Source organism: Macrobrachium nipponense, chromosome 37 (assembly GCF_015104395.2).
Source record: "Macrobrachium nipponense isolate FS-2020 chromosome 37, ASM1510439v2, whole genome shotgun sequence".
Classification (NCBI taxonomy): Eukaryota; Metazoa; Arthropoda; class Malacostraca; order Decapoda; family Palaemonidae; genus Macrobrachium; species Macrobrachium nipponense.
The window spans coordinates 14,939,020-14,956,080 of NC_061097.1; the positions used below are offsets into that span (position 1 = coordinate 14,939,020).

A 17,061-nucleotide genomic window follows, 5' to 3' on the forward strand; every position below is an offset into this window, starting at 1 on the left:
TGCGATGGCAGTTTATGCTAATTCAAGTCACTCATTTCTTTTAGCTCCATATGGGAATTTTCCATCACTGGATACCTAGAAAAATGTTTATGAATAACTCCGAATTTGCACACGAATTGGATGACCATATTTTGTGAGCATGGGGTGGGGTTGGCTATTAATGGGAAGGTTCGTGCAATAATTTTATATCTGTACCAAAATCTGTTATATCCCAGTGATGATCAAGTTAAAAAAAGAAAAGAAATAGATTTGTTAGCCTTATTATTTATCTGCTGCTCAGCCCTTAACAGAACGTAGTTCCCTAGCCAGCAGTCCCTGTAAACCAGCATTCCGAATAAATATAAAACAATGTGAATGTAAAAAACGCTAGAAAACTATGGTCCGCAAACCTAGTTATCTATAACTGCTGTTCTGAACCGTAGTAATATATGGGGTAATGTGCTCATTGTCCCTCCTTAAAAGGCAAAATCGTTTGTGATATGCAGTTTGCTATGGAACTTGGTTTTTAGGTCAATGCTTATCCGGCTGTCAAGGTTTTGCATGTAAATTAGGTGATGTTGAAGCTCCTGATCTGAGACCAGAATCTTCGTCAATAGATTTTGATCGTCATCCCAAGGACAACCCGACGTTGAGGTCGTCTGCAGTCCCGGAATGGACGAAGACAAAGAAAGGTGAGAAGGAAAAACTGTTCTAAAACTGAGATAAAAAAATAAAAATGTCCAGTTGTCCGTCACGGGAGATTCACCGTATGTGTCAATTGCAAGGAAAATCTGATTGCTATAACCTTCGCTAGAAAATATTCGAAGAACAATGTCATAATCTAGACATTCTTTAAGGCAGTGTTTATCGTCTTAAAAGAAGTGTTTCAGAGACAAAGAATTCACCGTTCACTGTCGGTTTCTTTCTCAGTCTGTTGGATCGAGGATGAAGACCCTGTGCATAAATGTTACGTCACAACTGTATAGCTGATTCTGGGAACTAAACAGAAGAACGCTGTTCTCTTCTTCGACACTGCACCTTTCGTCTTTATCTAAGATGCACTTACTTGCCTCCTGAAGAATTTGGGACTTTCGCTCTAAAATGCCTACTGCCCTTCAGCCTAACATCATTACATAACACGCATTCCGCAGCGTGACCAAACTGTATTTTCATTTAAAGCCATTATTGTTTACAGGAACTGTCCTTTCAATCATAACTTATGTCACTCTTTGATTACCGTATTGATCATGAATTATTTGAGCATACCTAATTATTGTTCACAAATCACTAACTACTTATTTATTATGATTGAGCATTCCATAGATTCAAGGACGTCGCTGTGCTCAGCCCTGAGAACATAAGGCACTTTCTTGCTTGCTTGCTCGCTATAAATCTTCATCATAACAAACAGTCAACAATGACACATGAACTATAAATCAACCTAACAATTGATGGGAGGTAAACTGCCTAATCATGGTGAATATTACAGAAAGGATATTTGCATTTGCTATGAATTGAGGTCATACTCTTATCTATACGACACCCACACATTCACACACGAATATCTGTCTATCTATCTTTCTATCTGTCTGTCTATATATATATGCCTTTACTCTTTATTGAACATGAAAGGGTTATCATGGTAAACACGTACACAGATAACAGTACATTATTTCATCAAATTTGGAGTCATTTTAGAGCTATTGAATGCTTTATTTGGTCTAATTGAATGAAGATTTCTTCAGCATAACAGAATAGGCGAAATTTACCTCAAGAAAATTTATTTCATTGTTTACATCATACAAAGTAGTCTTGTTGGGTGCAAGTTATTGGCTAAATACATCTTTCACGACTATAGCACTATCTTATGATCTTCATATAGACTACTAGCATCCAGTTTGACCGAAGCTCGTGAAATCCTTACTCTAGTATATATCTGGAAGCATGCTGCTAATTACAAGTTCTCTTGAAAGACTGACTCTACCTGCCAAAAGATATCTTTCTGACTTTAGCCTTCTCGTTATTGTTTTTTCTTATAGTTTTCTTTTGCAGAGAAGATCCTATTGACCTCCCGTTTTCTCTCATAAGACTGAATCTACAGGCTTAAAGCGTCCTGTTCGATTTGAACTTTCTCATTAGACTCTGCTCGTTTGACTGAAATCACCTTGTTTGACTTCGCCTTTCTCATTAATGAGGTCTCTTTTTCCTGAAAGCATTATTTTTTTACCCAAGATTTCTAGAAGTATCCTGTCTGACTTCGGCTTGTTCGTTTCGTTATACCCTGGGACTATTTGCTATGAGCATCCCGTCTAACTTCGTATTATCGTATTATTGTTAGACTTTGACTATTTCTTGTAAGCGTCCTGTTTCGCTCACCTTTATCGCAAGATTTTTGCTCTTTTTGCTAAAAGCTTCCAGTTTGACTCCAGTTTTCTGTGTAAAATACTGACCCTATCACCTCAAAAGAATTTACTTTAACTACTTCCCCATTAGACTCTGGGCCTATTTGTTTAAAGCATCCTTTTACCTTTGGCTTTGTAACTAGATTCGGCTTTATTTGTTGCATTTATTGTGTGTGACTTAGCTCTAACGATAGAGTTTGGCTCTACTAATTAATGTAAGTATCATATTTGATTACACCGTTGTTGCTTGACTTTGGCTCTACTTGCTGAAAGCACTGACTTCACTTTTAATCGTTAGTCTTTGGCTCTAAGGCATCCTGCTTGAACCCAGAATGGATTTAACTCTATTGTTTGACTCTGGCTCTACTTGATGATTGCATTCATGTTGACATAAGCTTTCTATCTCGATGCATTTTGTTGAAAGCCTTTTATCTGATTGTAGTTTTCATAAGAATGCTGATACTATTTGCCAAAAGCACTGTTTTTGTTTGCAGCTTTCCTATAAAATGCTGAAAACAGCTGAAAGCATCTGTACTGACTTAAAGTGCATCTTGTTTTAAGGGGCCTTTTCCATCAGATGCTGGCTATGTTCACTATGTTCTTCAAGCTATGCGCCCTGTCAGTAGTGTCGTTCCAAACAGGCATCGGTTCGAGTCCTGGTCAAGATTGCTCCTGTTTCCAAGTACAGTTTTGTTTTAAATACAAATTATTCCTGAGGAGTGGTAGATTCGAGAATAATCGGTTCTTAACAACGTAACATTTGTAAGCAAAGTAATGTCATATATGGCATTAGTGACAATGTATATATATATATATATATATATATATATATATATATATATATATATATATATATATATGTATATATATATATATATATATATATATATATATATATATATACGTATATGTATGTCTGTATATTTGATATATATATATATATATAATATATATTATGTATATATATATATATATTATATATTTATATATATCAATGTGTGTGTATATATATAATATATAGGATATATATATATATATATAGAATATATATATATATTATATATATCATTATCTATATATTATATATATATATATAAATGTATTTATATCTATATATATAAATGTAATATATATATATAAATGTATATATATATATATATATATATATATATATATATAAATATGTATATATATATATATATATATATATACATACGTATATGTATGTATGTATGTATATTTATAATATACATATATGCATCTATATATATATATATATATATATATATATATATATATATATATATATATATATATATATATATATATATATATGTGTGTGTGTGTGCGTGTATGTGTGACATTATAAATATTTTTTTTGCGTAAATCATATGAAACCTTCTGTAGCAAACTTATATTCAAGGGAATTGCAACCCCTTGAGGTTTAAAAACTTATTCTTCCATTTCATTATATATGGTTCATCACAGGCTAGTGCCTAAGACATAAGTCCCACGGCAAGGGATTCTAGATTCATCTGGCTAAGTAACACATCGGGTCGTCACTGGTATCAGAAGTTGGTTAGGTACCAGGTGTGCGTCTAGTCGAATGTGAATTGGAAAGGTAACACTTTCTGCAGGAGCGTCATTTTGGTGGGTGTGGGGGGCGGGGGCGGGTGGACAAGCGATGGGAGGCACTTGCCTTCCTCAAGACATTGATGGGCCTCCCAAGACTGCGTTTGCCCCCTTAGGCTTTGAATAATAATAATAATAATAGTATCAACCAAACTTTCTCTTTACTCTTATATCGTCATTCCTATTTCCAGTTTTATGTGAATATATATAATGTATAAATATAGTAGATAAAAATAAGGTGAGAAATAAATTTTGTATATACCTTTCACTTTATGTATACAAGTATTCATTGTTTTAAACGGCTTTTCCAGCATGGAAAATGCATAAAAACGATGTGAAACGTCGGCTTTTTAAATAAATGTATGAACATAGAACGACTTTCCACGAACTCCCGATCGTGTATATAAATATACATATACAGATATATATAATATTAGATATATATATATATATATATATATATATATATATATATATATAACACACAAATATATATATATATCATATATATATATATATATATATATATATATATATATATATATATATACTATATACATTTATATATATATATATATATATATATATATATATATATATATATATATATATATATGTTATGTGGTTGGTATGGAACAGCAGTTTACTGCCTTGTTAACTCACTGCAGCTCTTACATGACTTTAATTGTTCCGGAATGCACACTAATTTGCAAACATTTCTCTGGGTGCTTAAAATTTTCAGTACAGCGAATGTTTGTATTCTGCTCCTGCCCAGCCTTGGTTTTCGTCGATTTTCTATATTATCCACCGTTTAAGAGACAGTCTTCCTCTCTTCCCAATTGTTTCTTCTTAATTCAAGCCTGAGCTACGTAGGGTTAGCTTTGCAAACCCTCACGCTCTCTGCAGTATGGAACCACAGTTAAAAACTCCGAGTTAAATTATAGTATATACGTAAGCGTCAAGACATCCATGGCAAAAGGTAATTTATACGCCCCTGTAACGCTTAACATATCAAGGTGATGAATTTTTTTTGAATATTAGAACGCATATATCCCCATTATAGATTTCCGCTTGAGAACTGCAGTAGAAATATTGCGTGACCTTATGTCTTATATGAAAATATGCATAAACTGTGTATGCAAAGAAGCACGCATACAATCATTCATACGTGTCTGTATATATATATATATATATATATATATATATATATATATATATATTATATATATATATATATATATAGGGGAGACCGGGGCTAGTTGGCACACTTTTTACAATTTTGGTTATTGCGAATATAAAAAAAAAAAATTTTTGCAAAACTCTTACCACCACTGAAAAATACTAACATTCGTCTTTATCATATAGCAAAATAATTGTTGTTTGCTTTCAACATAAGGTAACAATAAGCTTTAGAAAAAAATAACTTTTTCGTGCCAACTTGCCCCGTGGGTATGTTGGCACACATTATGGGGTAAGTTGGCACATTGATAATTAAAAGAAAATTTATACATTGCATTTAAATCAAATAGCAAAAATACCCTCTTAATTTCCAAAATACAAAATATAAGGCATTAGTATTACTTCAGATCACCATCTAGTTGTAATTGTGGCAAGTGTCAAATAAATCGTCGTCAGTAGTCTTCATGCTCCCACATGTTACATGCCCTGCACTGGACCCACACTTCTCCTGGCTTACCAAACACAGGCTGTCTTCAGCTGAGCTTTCTTCTGAAGCAACAGGAGCAGTTCTTAAACTGTGTATCACAGTTTAAGAAGCCCATTGTCTTTTCGGACATCTCTTAATCTCCCGTAAAATCAAAATCTTGAAATAGTCTGTATTCAAAGTTGAAATTCCATCAATCCTAAACCCATTGAAAACATCAGAATAAGTGACAGCTATAGGTAAAGCCGAGGAAACTTTACCAGGAATGTCACAGATAGGCATACTTGATCCTGGATTACAAGTCATCCACGAATCACATGCCCTGTTAACACATTTCTTTAGAGGTCTATTAACACTAACATCCAGGGGCTGCAACTTGTGAGAGCAATTTGGAGGATATGATAGGACGCTAATCTCATTATACTTCCAAAAATTCAGAAACAAAACGTAAATTATATAAATAAATAGGCTTACTATTGTTATCAAATAACGTGAGGCAAGTCTGTACACGTGGCAACTTGCCCCATTTGTTTTGAGCCAACTTGCCCCATCCCTACATTTGGTACAAAAACACTTACCATTCCACACCAAGATGCCTTGAATGATTAATTTTAATGGTATAGAATCTTTAAACCATAAGGAAAACTATGATATAACTGAAAAATAATCTTTCATTTATGTATAGATGTTATAGCAAACAGAAAGATAAAAAAATTTACTTACTACCATCAAAATCAAAATTTGTCTCATAAATTCGAGCTCCTACGTTCTATCTCCATAGAATTTTGCTGGTAACTGTGGAACCACGTGGCAATTACACAGTATATGTATTAGAGTCATCCATTGGTAAACTTTTAAGTCATTTTGAGTGTGTCAACTTACCCCTGTAGCCAACTAGACCCGGTCTCTCCCCATATATATATATATATATATATATATATATATATATATATATATATATATATATATATATATATATATATATATATATATATATATATATATATATATATATATCATACATCATACATACATACATATATATATATATCTATTATATATATATATATATATATATATATATATATATATATATATATATATATTATATATATATATATATATATATATATATATATATATATATATATATATATATATATATATATATGGTGGCCGGTATGTAGACTCCTGGTATTTTGATCCCGGTGATTTCACTCCCGGTATTATGGCTCCAGGTAAATTGAAATCCGGTTTCATTAGCATCCGGTAATCAGACACCCAAAATAAACCAATAGCTTATTTAGGAGGTATATTCTTTTGGAATAACTTAAAATAAGCACAGCTTCATTAGGAAGCATATTTTTTTGTAATAGCTCAGTGTAATTGCCTTATTTAGGAGATGGAAATGACATAATTTGATTGTTTCTCAAGTTGAAGGCTTAGTTTATGTATTTCTTAATTGAAGTACCTATATAAGTAACATATAGCAGTTGCATCCGAGCTCCTAGTGGTATAAAGAAATTTTTATAACCATGTCCCATACCATTCAGAGCACCTGTGGAGGAAAGAAACTCTTAGGCCCCGTCCACACGGCCGAGCTTTGCTCGACGAACTTTGTTCTATGTGACGTCAGAAGCGGAGAAACTGCAGTAAAGTTCTGACTTTTCCCGCTGTTTCTCCGCTTCTGACGTCACATCGGACAAAGTTCGTCGACCAAAGCTCGACCGTGTGGACAGGGCCTTAGATGGCTTAAATTATATTTAAGTTAAGTATATCTTAGTTTAACCAGACCACTGAGCTGATTAACAGCTCTCCTACGGCTAGACCGAAGGATTAGATTTTTTTGCCTGGCTTGGAACCACTAGGTTACCTTGCAACGGGACCTACAGCTTATTGCGGGATCCGGACCACATAATATCGAGAAATTAATTTCTAATCACCAGAAACAAATTCCTCTCATTCCACGTTGGCAGAGCAGAGAATCGAACCCCGGACTACCAAATTGGTAAGTGAGCACGTAACCCACACGTCCAACGAGGAACGCTTTAAATTACATTTGCGCCAGGCAGAAAACAAACGCTGATTGGTCAAAAATCCTGTGTTTAGTGTGAAGTGAAGAGTTGCAAAGCACGCCTGTTAATGCATGCAGGCGTGATTTACAACTCTCAACTTCACACTTCCAATAGCATTTTCACCAATCACAATTATTGTCTGCCCTCCTTAAATGTAATTTTAGTTATCTAGGAGTCTCTTTCCACCACGGGTGCCCTGAATGGAATATATATTGATAGGAAAAAATGTCTTTATATCGCCAGGAGCTCGGATCTAACTACTAAATGTTACTTATATACTTGAATAAAAAAAAAATTATGTAAACTAAGACTTCAACTTGTGAAACAATCGAATTCAGTCATTTCCATTTCCTAAGCTATTCCAAAAAAATATGCTTCCTAGATAAGCTATTTGTTTATTTTGGGTGTCTAATTACTGGGTGTTAACGAAACCAGATTTCAGTTTACCGGGAGTCAAAATACCGGGGTCAAATTTCTGGGAGTCAAAGTACCGGGAGTCAGAAAACTGGGAGTCAAAATACCTGGGTCAAATTTCTAGGAGTTAAAATACCGGTGGTCTAAATACTGGGAGTCAAAATACCGGTAGTCGAAATACTGGGAGTAAGAATACCGGTAGTCGAAATACCGGGAGTCAAAATACCGGTATTCGAAATACAGGAAGTCGAAATATCGGCAGTCGAAATACCGGTAGTCGAAATACCGGGAGTCAAAATACCGGTAGTCGAAATACCGGGAGTCAAAATACCGGTAGTCGAAATACCGGGAGTCGAAATACTGGTAGTTGAAATACCGGGAGATAAAATACCAGTAATTGAAATACTGGGAGTCAAATTTCTGGGAGTCAAAATACCGGTAGTCGAAATACCGAGAGTCAGTTTTCTGGGAGTCAAAATACCAGTAGTCGAAATACCGGGAATCGAAATACCGGTAGTCGAAAAACCGGTAGTCGAAATACCGGTAATCGTAATACCGGGAGTCAAAATACCGTTCTGGCAGTCAAAATACCGGTAGTCGAAATACCGGGAGTCGAAATATCAGTAGTCGAAATACTGGGAGTCAAATTTCTGGGAGTCAAAATACCGGAAGTCGAAATACCGGGAGTCAATTTTCTGGGAGTCAAAATACCAGTAGTCGAAATACCGGAAGTCATATTTCTGGGAGTCAAAATATCGGTAGTGAAAATACCGGGAGTCAAAATACCGGGAGTCAAAATGCCTGTTGTCAAAATACCGGTAATGAAAATACCGGGAGTCGAAACACCGGTAATCCAAATACCGGTAGTCAAAATAACAGGAGTCAGAATGCCTGTTGTCAATACCGGAGCCGAAATACCGGTAATCAAAATACCTGAAATAGAAATACCGGAAATAAAAATACCCGGAGCCGAAATACCGGGAGTCAAATACAGGAGTCAAATTACCAGGGTCAAACTTCAGGGAGTCAAACTACCTAGAACTATATATATATATATATATATATTATATTATATATATATATATATATATATATATATATATATATGTAATAGAAAAACTATAAGACCTCTACAGCAGATGATTGCAACACATTTAACAGTACTTGCAGAATCAAACAAGTTCCATGGACTTTTTACCCCCTGATATTTCAGGCAATAAAAACATGACACCATATTTATGGTTGAAATTTCGATCTTCCGCTTAAAAGCAGGGTTAAGGACAGCATGAAAGATACAGAGAATTAAAAAAAGAGTAGGGAGTCCAGAAACAAGAATCTTAATGCTGTGGCTATCCTGTTAATGAGAATAATAAAGACTGGCTGCGAGGACTTTCGACTTCTCGTCCTTTACTAAGTCGAAAGGCCTAGCAGCGGTTACTCCATTGTTTCACTTTCCTTCGTAGATTTTGCCTTTTACTCATGTATCATCACATTCCAAATTTTCGTGAATCAGTTATACGTATATGTACATATTATTTTAAAGAAAAATCTGTACAGATTTCCGAAAGCTCTGTACAGTTATGGATATGTATATACATATACATAACTGGATTTGTTGCCCCATTCAAAGACTTACGCTACTATGAGTATTTTTGAAAGATTGTAGTATGAAATAGATAGCTTGATAATAAGAATAAACATTGTATTCTTCCCTTTTAACTCCTGCTTTTACAGCCTGTTGCATGACAGTCCTGCCTACCCACGGCAACAAACAAAGCAAGATCTGGAAAACCTTGGCACACCATCATATAATTTCCCAGGCCCCTACCCCGTCCACCAAAATACCCACCTGTCTGTGTTGCTTTTGCAGAACAGGTCAGTCTCGTTTCGCAAATGTGCTTTGCAGGAACTCGTTTTCGAGGTCAATCATTCCGTCCGTCTCGCTCGCAGACTTCTTGGGGACCAGATTCTAGTTATAATAATAATAAGTTATTTCCCCTGAAGATGATCTTCATACCTGTCAAATAGCTATTGATCCACTCTCACACCGACCTTAAAGGCTAATTTTTATGTCAATAATAATAATAATAATAATAATAATAATAATAATAATAATAATAATAATAATAATGAAGGATATGGGATATGCCAGTGGAAATTGTACCCATAGTCATAGTAACACTAGGCACGATCCCAAGATCCCTGAAAAGGAATCTCGAAAAACTAGAGGCAGAAGTGTGTGATCCTAGAAACGGCGGACATAGTAAGAAAAGTGATGGACTCCTAAGGAGGCAGGATGCAACCCGGAACCCCACACTAGAAATACCACCCAGTCGAACTGGAGGACTTTGATAGAAAAATAATAATAATAATAATAATAATAATAATAATAATAATAATAATAATAATAATAATAATAATAATAATGATTGTTATTATTAAATACGGCTTAATAACCGACCTGTCAAACGTGCAGTCACCAACCCCCCATCCCCATCCAACCCGTCCTTGTTATATAGACCCATGTAACTTGAATGTCAACCTACTGACTCTTTTTGAAAATAATCGCCAGAACGCGTTTGAAACGTCAGAGGTAACAAAACTGAAATAACAATAAAACTTTTTACGTCCTTTGGAAACTTGATGCACCAGCTACACGTTGATGAAAAGGAGATATTGAGAAGAATAGAGACTATATAAATTGAATGCTGTAGGAACAGCCATTATTTTCAATGTTATTTCTATTATATCACTATTGATATTTCTGAAACAAATACTGCAAACAACGATGATACATTCTTTAACGTTTTCAGAATTAGCATTAGTAACGATGCTAGTAAAAGTACCGTACTGTCACTCCCACTACTGCGACTATTGACGAAGAATGACGCCGAAGTCCGCCGAATTTCCCTCTTCCAGAGGCGCCAATCATCTCCGCCATCCTCGTGACAAGCGACACTTGTCCTCGCACCTTTCGTAGCCTTCGTCAGCATAAAGAAACACCAAGGGAACTCTCACTTCCTCAACATGCAAACGCTAGACTCCAAATATCGAGATAATGACATGTCCGGCCATGCATGTGTCCCCTTTCGTGCAATCAGTGGCGATGAATTACAGTCATCGAGGAAATGACATTTAAGGTTGGCAAGACTGATTGGAGGTTGGAAGAGCCGATTTGAGGCTGGTATGGCTGATTAATGTCAGACTGGCAACCCTACGGGGGTGGGGGGGGGGGGGGGATGGGGAGAGAGAGATTCATATGTGTTTGTCACCATAGGTAAATGCAGTAATTCGTTAAGAATGATTTTTCTTTTTCCACTCTCATTGGATTCCTTCGCCGCCTCACCCTTCAGTAATGAAGGGATTGGCTGCGCTCCGATGGCCGTCATTCCTCTGAAGGATTTATTTTTAGAGTATAAAAGGGGATTCTAGTTCTGGAATGGACAGTACTGGTTTGTCTGGAATCATGGTAAGATCCTTCGTGATTCTCTCAGAATGGAAGCTTTTGGTTTTGATCGAATTCCCGCTTTACTTCAGTGTTTCATTCGACTTTTAGTTCATCAGTATTTTAGATTCTATCCCACTTTCTGTCTTAAACAAGCAATTTGTTTGAGATAGTAGATGACCGTTTGTATAGTCTCGCTCTGATTCATTTCTTGTGTTGGTATTATATACCACGAGATTTTTCTTGTACTTTCCTTGTTTTTCATTACATCAAAATCAAAATTTCTTCCACTGGCTTCTGTTACTGGTAACCATATCTATACTAAATAGTTTGATGCTTTTTTTTCCTAATAGATGAAATTTCTTCTTTGTGAGGGGTGGGAAAGTGAGAGTGAAAATCCAAAATTTTCACTCACCCTTGGGTAATTAACGGTGCAGTTGGTCGGACTCGGTGAGTTTCTCTTGAGTTTACAATCTGATGGATTTTACCTGATAAATAAACTATATATATATATATATATATATATATATATATATATATATATATATATATACGTATATATATATATATGTGTGTGTGTGTGTGTGTGTGTGTGTGTGTGTGTGTGTTTCCAGTGGTGTGTGTATTATGATCAGGGTTCCATTTCAAAGTATGTAGATCGTTGATGACAATCTGTGCACTATTACCCTTTATCAACAGTTTTACTTGCCTAGAGTATGTCTACTTTCTCTGTTATATGTTCTACTCAAAAACATTCGGAGAAATTGCAGAAACATGTAGCTCTCTCTTCTCCTATATAATTTCAACATTAGAAGGTGGTTTAGATTTATTACAGGGATTGTCAATAGGTGAAAACTAGTTTAAGGCAATTGTGGGGGGGTGAGGGGGGTGTTTGTGTGTTTCAAACTTTTGTATGTATTAATGGTAATTAAATATATTTCCATTAAAATTAAAATTGGTCAAACGATTTATGAGTTATTGCATGTTTTATTGATTTTTTCAACATTTTCAAACGTTAACAAAACCATTCAGATTTCTTGACATATAATCTTTTATTCATCAGGTTATAGTATTTCCCATTATCTTCACTTTTCACTGATGTATTTTTATATTGGCGATATTGATATTGTTGTTAGTGATTTTAGAATGAATATCATATATATATATATATATATATATATATATATATATATATATATATTTATTTATTTATTTATTTATTTGTGACCCCAACTTAAAACAAAATCGAAGAAGTTTGTAAAATCAAAGATTTCCAACAGGTAACGTACAATAGGACCAATCAATGTGCAGTTTAATCCATATTTTCGTCACTTGAAGTTACTTAGTTTCTTTGTACGATCTACAATTTGATGTAATGCATCTAATGACTGATTAATCGGTTTATATTAGCTTGGGGTTACAACCAATGGATATGATGTTTTATTGTATCTAAAGTTTACTGCAGAAACAGTTATTATTACCGAAAATACTTTTATTTAATTTACAGTATACATTACTGATAGGCATTTGGCCATTATTTATTTATCTCCATATTCCACTTTCCACAATTAAACAAGAGGACTTTTCCTCAAGGAAAGAAATATGAATTAATTTTATTTGTTGTCTCAGCAATTTTTCATTTCACTGAATCGTTTTGACTAATCATTATTTCATCCTTTTCACTTCTCCTGCCAGCAATCTGCCACGCTGTTCCTCCTGGCCCTTTCGGCGGGCATTGCCTCTGCCACGTTGCTCCAATCTGGGAACTCTTTCGGCAGCTCCTCAGGAGGGGGCGGAGGATACTCCTCGCCAGGCGGGTCCTCTGGAACATTCATTGGAGGCGGCGGCGGTGGTAGCTTCGGAGGCTCTTCTGGCGGTTCCTTCGGAGGTTCCTCTGGTGGTTCTTTCGGAGGTTCCTCTGGCGGTTCATTCGGAGGGAGTTCCGGTGGCTCGTACGACGACGGCAATAACTTCGGAGGCTCCTCCCTCGGCGGAGGAAGCAACTTCGGAGGGTCATCCTTCGGAGGTTCCTCTGGCGGTTCCTTCGGAGGGAGTTCCGGTGGATCGTACGACGGAGGCAGTAACTCCGGAGGCTCCTCCTTCGGTGGCGGAAATGACTTCGGGGGTGGAAATGACTTCGGGGGATCCTTCGGGAGCGGCAACAATATAGGAGGATCTTATGACGATGGTAACAACTTCGGAGGTTCATCCTCCTCCGGGGGCGGCAGTAGCTTTGGAGGTTCGTCCTTCGGTGGTGGCAGCGGTTTTGGAGGCTCGTCCTTCGGTGGCAACAACGACGACGGAGGATCTTATGACAACGGCAACAACTTTGGAGGCTCATCCTTTGGTGGAGGCAGCAACTTTGGAGGCTCATCCTCCGGTGGTGGAAGTAACTTTGGAGGCTCATCCTTCGGTGGTGGCAGCAACTTTGGAGGGTCATCATCCGGCGGTGGCAGCAACTTTGGAGGGTCATCATCCGGCGGTGGCAGCAACTTTGGAGGCTCAATACCTGGTGGCTACTTGCCTCCAAACAGAGGATAATTGTACTCTATCGAAAATGGATATCTAAAGTTCAAGAATTTCCTGGCTGGTTGGTTGCTATGGTATTACCAAACGTCGCACAAATTATGGTCATTAACGGGAATTTCATGGAATAAGATGAACTTCTTTATCAATAAATTATAACGACATATGACTGAGATTTACATATTACCCTATACTATGAAAATGTTCATCGTAAAAATAAACAATAATATAGTAAAAGCAAGTATACCATACTTATCCATGTACATTATTGAAGCACACATACACAAATACTCGTGCACACTCACACACACACACACGCACACATATATATACATATACACACACACATATATATATATATATATATATATATATATATATATATATATATATATATAGGCAAAACCCACGAAGAAAACTGAAACAATGGAGTACCGTTGCAAGGCCTTTCGACTCTCGTTTGACCAAATCTTAAAATAGACAATACAATCCATATCACAAAAACTGACTACACATCACGTATGCAAGTCCTATGGATTGATGATATGACTTACAAATAACTAAAATGAAAAAAATCTCTTTGATCAAGTAAAAAAATTTCAACAGCACAGCGAAAAAAATCGTTTAGTAAAATCGCGCAAAGAAAATAATCCTATGCGTCTTATTATACAGTAGTGTTGGCTGAATATCATATAAACTTTCGAAATATATCACTAAGCCCTTGGAACTATTTCCTCCGATTCTCACATATATCATTCTCTAGATTTAGCTGATAAGTTGAACAAAATAACTTTTTTGTTCCACTGACAATGATAGATTCGTTAGTTTTGATGTTTGTTCCCTTTTTACTAAACTCCCTTTAAACTCTATTTTAGAGTATCTTGGTAACGAACTAACCCATCATGAATTACCTGTACCTGTATGTCATATCATTTCACCCATAGGTTTTGCATTTATTATTGCAAATTTATCAAAAAAAATTTGGTATGGCAATGGACCACTCTTTATCTCCATTCCTCTCAAACCTATATATGGAACTCTTTGAAAAACGCCATTTACTTTATTTCATTTATATTTATTTAAAGTGGTATAGATAGAGAGAGAGAGAGAGAGAGAGAAAGAGAGTGTTAGGGTAGGAGAACGAGGGATAGAGTTAGGGAGAGCTGGACAGAGGGAGAGAGTGAGAGAATGAGGAAGTGTGAGAGAGAGCAGAAGGGGTGTTATGGAGGAGAGAGAGAGAGAGAGTAAAGGGGGTGTTAGGGAGAAGAAAGAGGGAAAGGGTGAGGGAGAGTTGAAGAAAGAGAGAGTTTTAGAGAGGGAGAAAGTATATTGGTCGTCATTCAGAATTTCCCCAGGCAATGCCGGGTTGGTCAGCTAGCATATATATATATATATATATATATATATATATATATATATATACACACACACACACATATATATATATATATATATATATATATATATATATATATATATATATATATATGTGTGTGTGTGTGTGTGTGCGTGCGTCTGTGTGTGTGTGCGCGCGCGCATGTTTGCATGTGTTTGTATGTTTGTAATGAATCTTAAAGTGTTTAAAGTATTTTTTAATTTATTTCTTCATTATTATTTCCTTGTATGCTACTTTGTTATCATTAGTTACCATCAACAGGAAAATGTGTAACTCTGGAAGTAAAGGTAAATTGCCTTAATTGGTTTAAAGCTTAATTGTCATAGATAAACTTTTCCAAGTTCATCATGAACGCAGCAGTTCTCCCGTTGCCCTTCAAGAAATCTATATAACGTATATTTCTCAAGACAATTCTCCTTTTCTAAGGAACTCTGGTAACTTTCGGTAATGTTCACTGTATTCCAAACCATTTAAGCAATTCAATTAAATATCCCACGCAACTCATCAAGACCTTACCGTAGTGGTTTCACTACTTCGGGGCAATCACTTAAGTATTGTACAAGGTTTTGATTGACTGATTTCCTCACGATGACTAAACACAATCTCTTAGTTCTCCCTGATTGGCAGATGTCTCTCAGTTTATATTTTTCTTGGTGGATCACAAATTTCTGCTTACATTTTCACCCATTTTGGCTTTTAAGACAGCGACTCCGTCCTTCCTTTTCTATCACCTTACCTGTAAAACAGATTGATAAGCTCGACTGATTCAAATATCTAGTGTACATATTTAAATTATATAGCTATGAAAATGAGAAAATTAGGCGAAAAGTCTATATTCATTAACGTTATTAGTAATATTTTTCGCATGCACGAAATTTACAATGTCGAACAATATTGGGAAAGGTTTTATCGATTTTTTTTTTCTTTTCTTTTTGCAAATGCTTGTCAGTACGAGTATTGGTGACCAAACACCGATTGATTTCTGTTGAATATTTATTACCGGAAAGGCATCCATCAATTCATTTAGGATGAGGCCAATCTCTTCTGACTCAACCAGCATGTCTATTTCATTCTTGCTGATGAGTCTTCAGTGTAGTTGTATGAAGCGGTTAATGCTATGAATGTCTTGGTATAAAGAGTTATATCCACGATTCAACGGCCAAAGAGTAAATGCATCATTGATTGTGATCTTTTTATTTTTTCTGGTGCTGCTCTAAGAAAGGAAAACGGCTTATATAGAGGAAATAAATTTTATCACATCACCGTGATTCATACAATCATTTGGCTACAAATGTCCTTTAATATCTAATTAGCTCTACCTCGGAATTAATATATTTTCTTTTATGTTAACCAAAAAGAATTTTTTAGTTGATCAGAAATTCGTCGGCTCATATATATATATATATATATATATATATATATATATATATATATATATATATATATATATACATATATATATATATATATATATATATATATATATATATATATATATATATATATATAAAATCACAGTAAGTGCACGT

The 17,061-nt window shown here is 35.4% G+C and overlaps 2 protein-coding genes across 2 annotated transcripts; both read left to right on the top strand.

The window, feature by feature from the left end:
• The first annotated feature begins 651 nt into the window (after positions 1–651).
• Positions 652–11,297, top strand: LOC135209306 (serum response factor-binding protein 1-like). The gene is made up of 6 exons (XM_064242011.1): positions 652–671; positions 7,623–7,684; positions 8,608–8,758; positions 8,917–9,161; positions 9,900–10,040; positions 11,146–11,297. Exons 1-6 carry the CDS (start codon positions 652–654, stop codon positions 11,295–11,297), a joined length of 771 nt encoding a protein of 256 aa, XP_064098081.1.
• Positions 11,298–11,616: 319 nt separating this feature from the next.
• On the top strand, positions 11,617–14,302 carry LOC135208927 (keratin, type I cytoskeletal 9-like). The gene is made up of 2 exons (XM_064241490.1): positions 11,617–11,634; positions 13,306–14,302. The coding sequence occupies exons 1-2, from the start codon at positions 11,632–11,634 to the stop codon at positions 14,149–14,151; spliced, it is 849 nt and encodes a 282-aa protein (XP_064097560.1). The 5' UTR covers positions 11,617–11,631; the 3' UTR covers positions 14,152–14,302.
• Positions 14,303–17,061: the final 2,759 nt, after the last annotated feature.

Coding starts and splice junctions, on each gene's coding strand:
- LOC135209306 (XM_064242011.1), top strand. CDS start 652: ATGGACGAAGACAAAGAAAG. Junction 8,759..8,916: donor TTCTGGCAGTCAAAATACCG/GTAGTCGAAATA, acceptor TCTGGGAGTCAA/AATATCGGTAGTGAAAATAC. Junction 9,162..9,899: donor ACCGGGAGTCAAATACAGGA/GTCAAATTACCA, acceptor CTGCTTTTACAG/CCTGTTGCATGACAGTCCTG.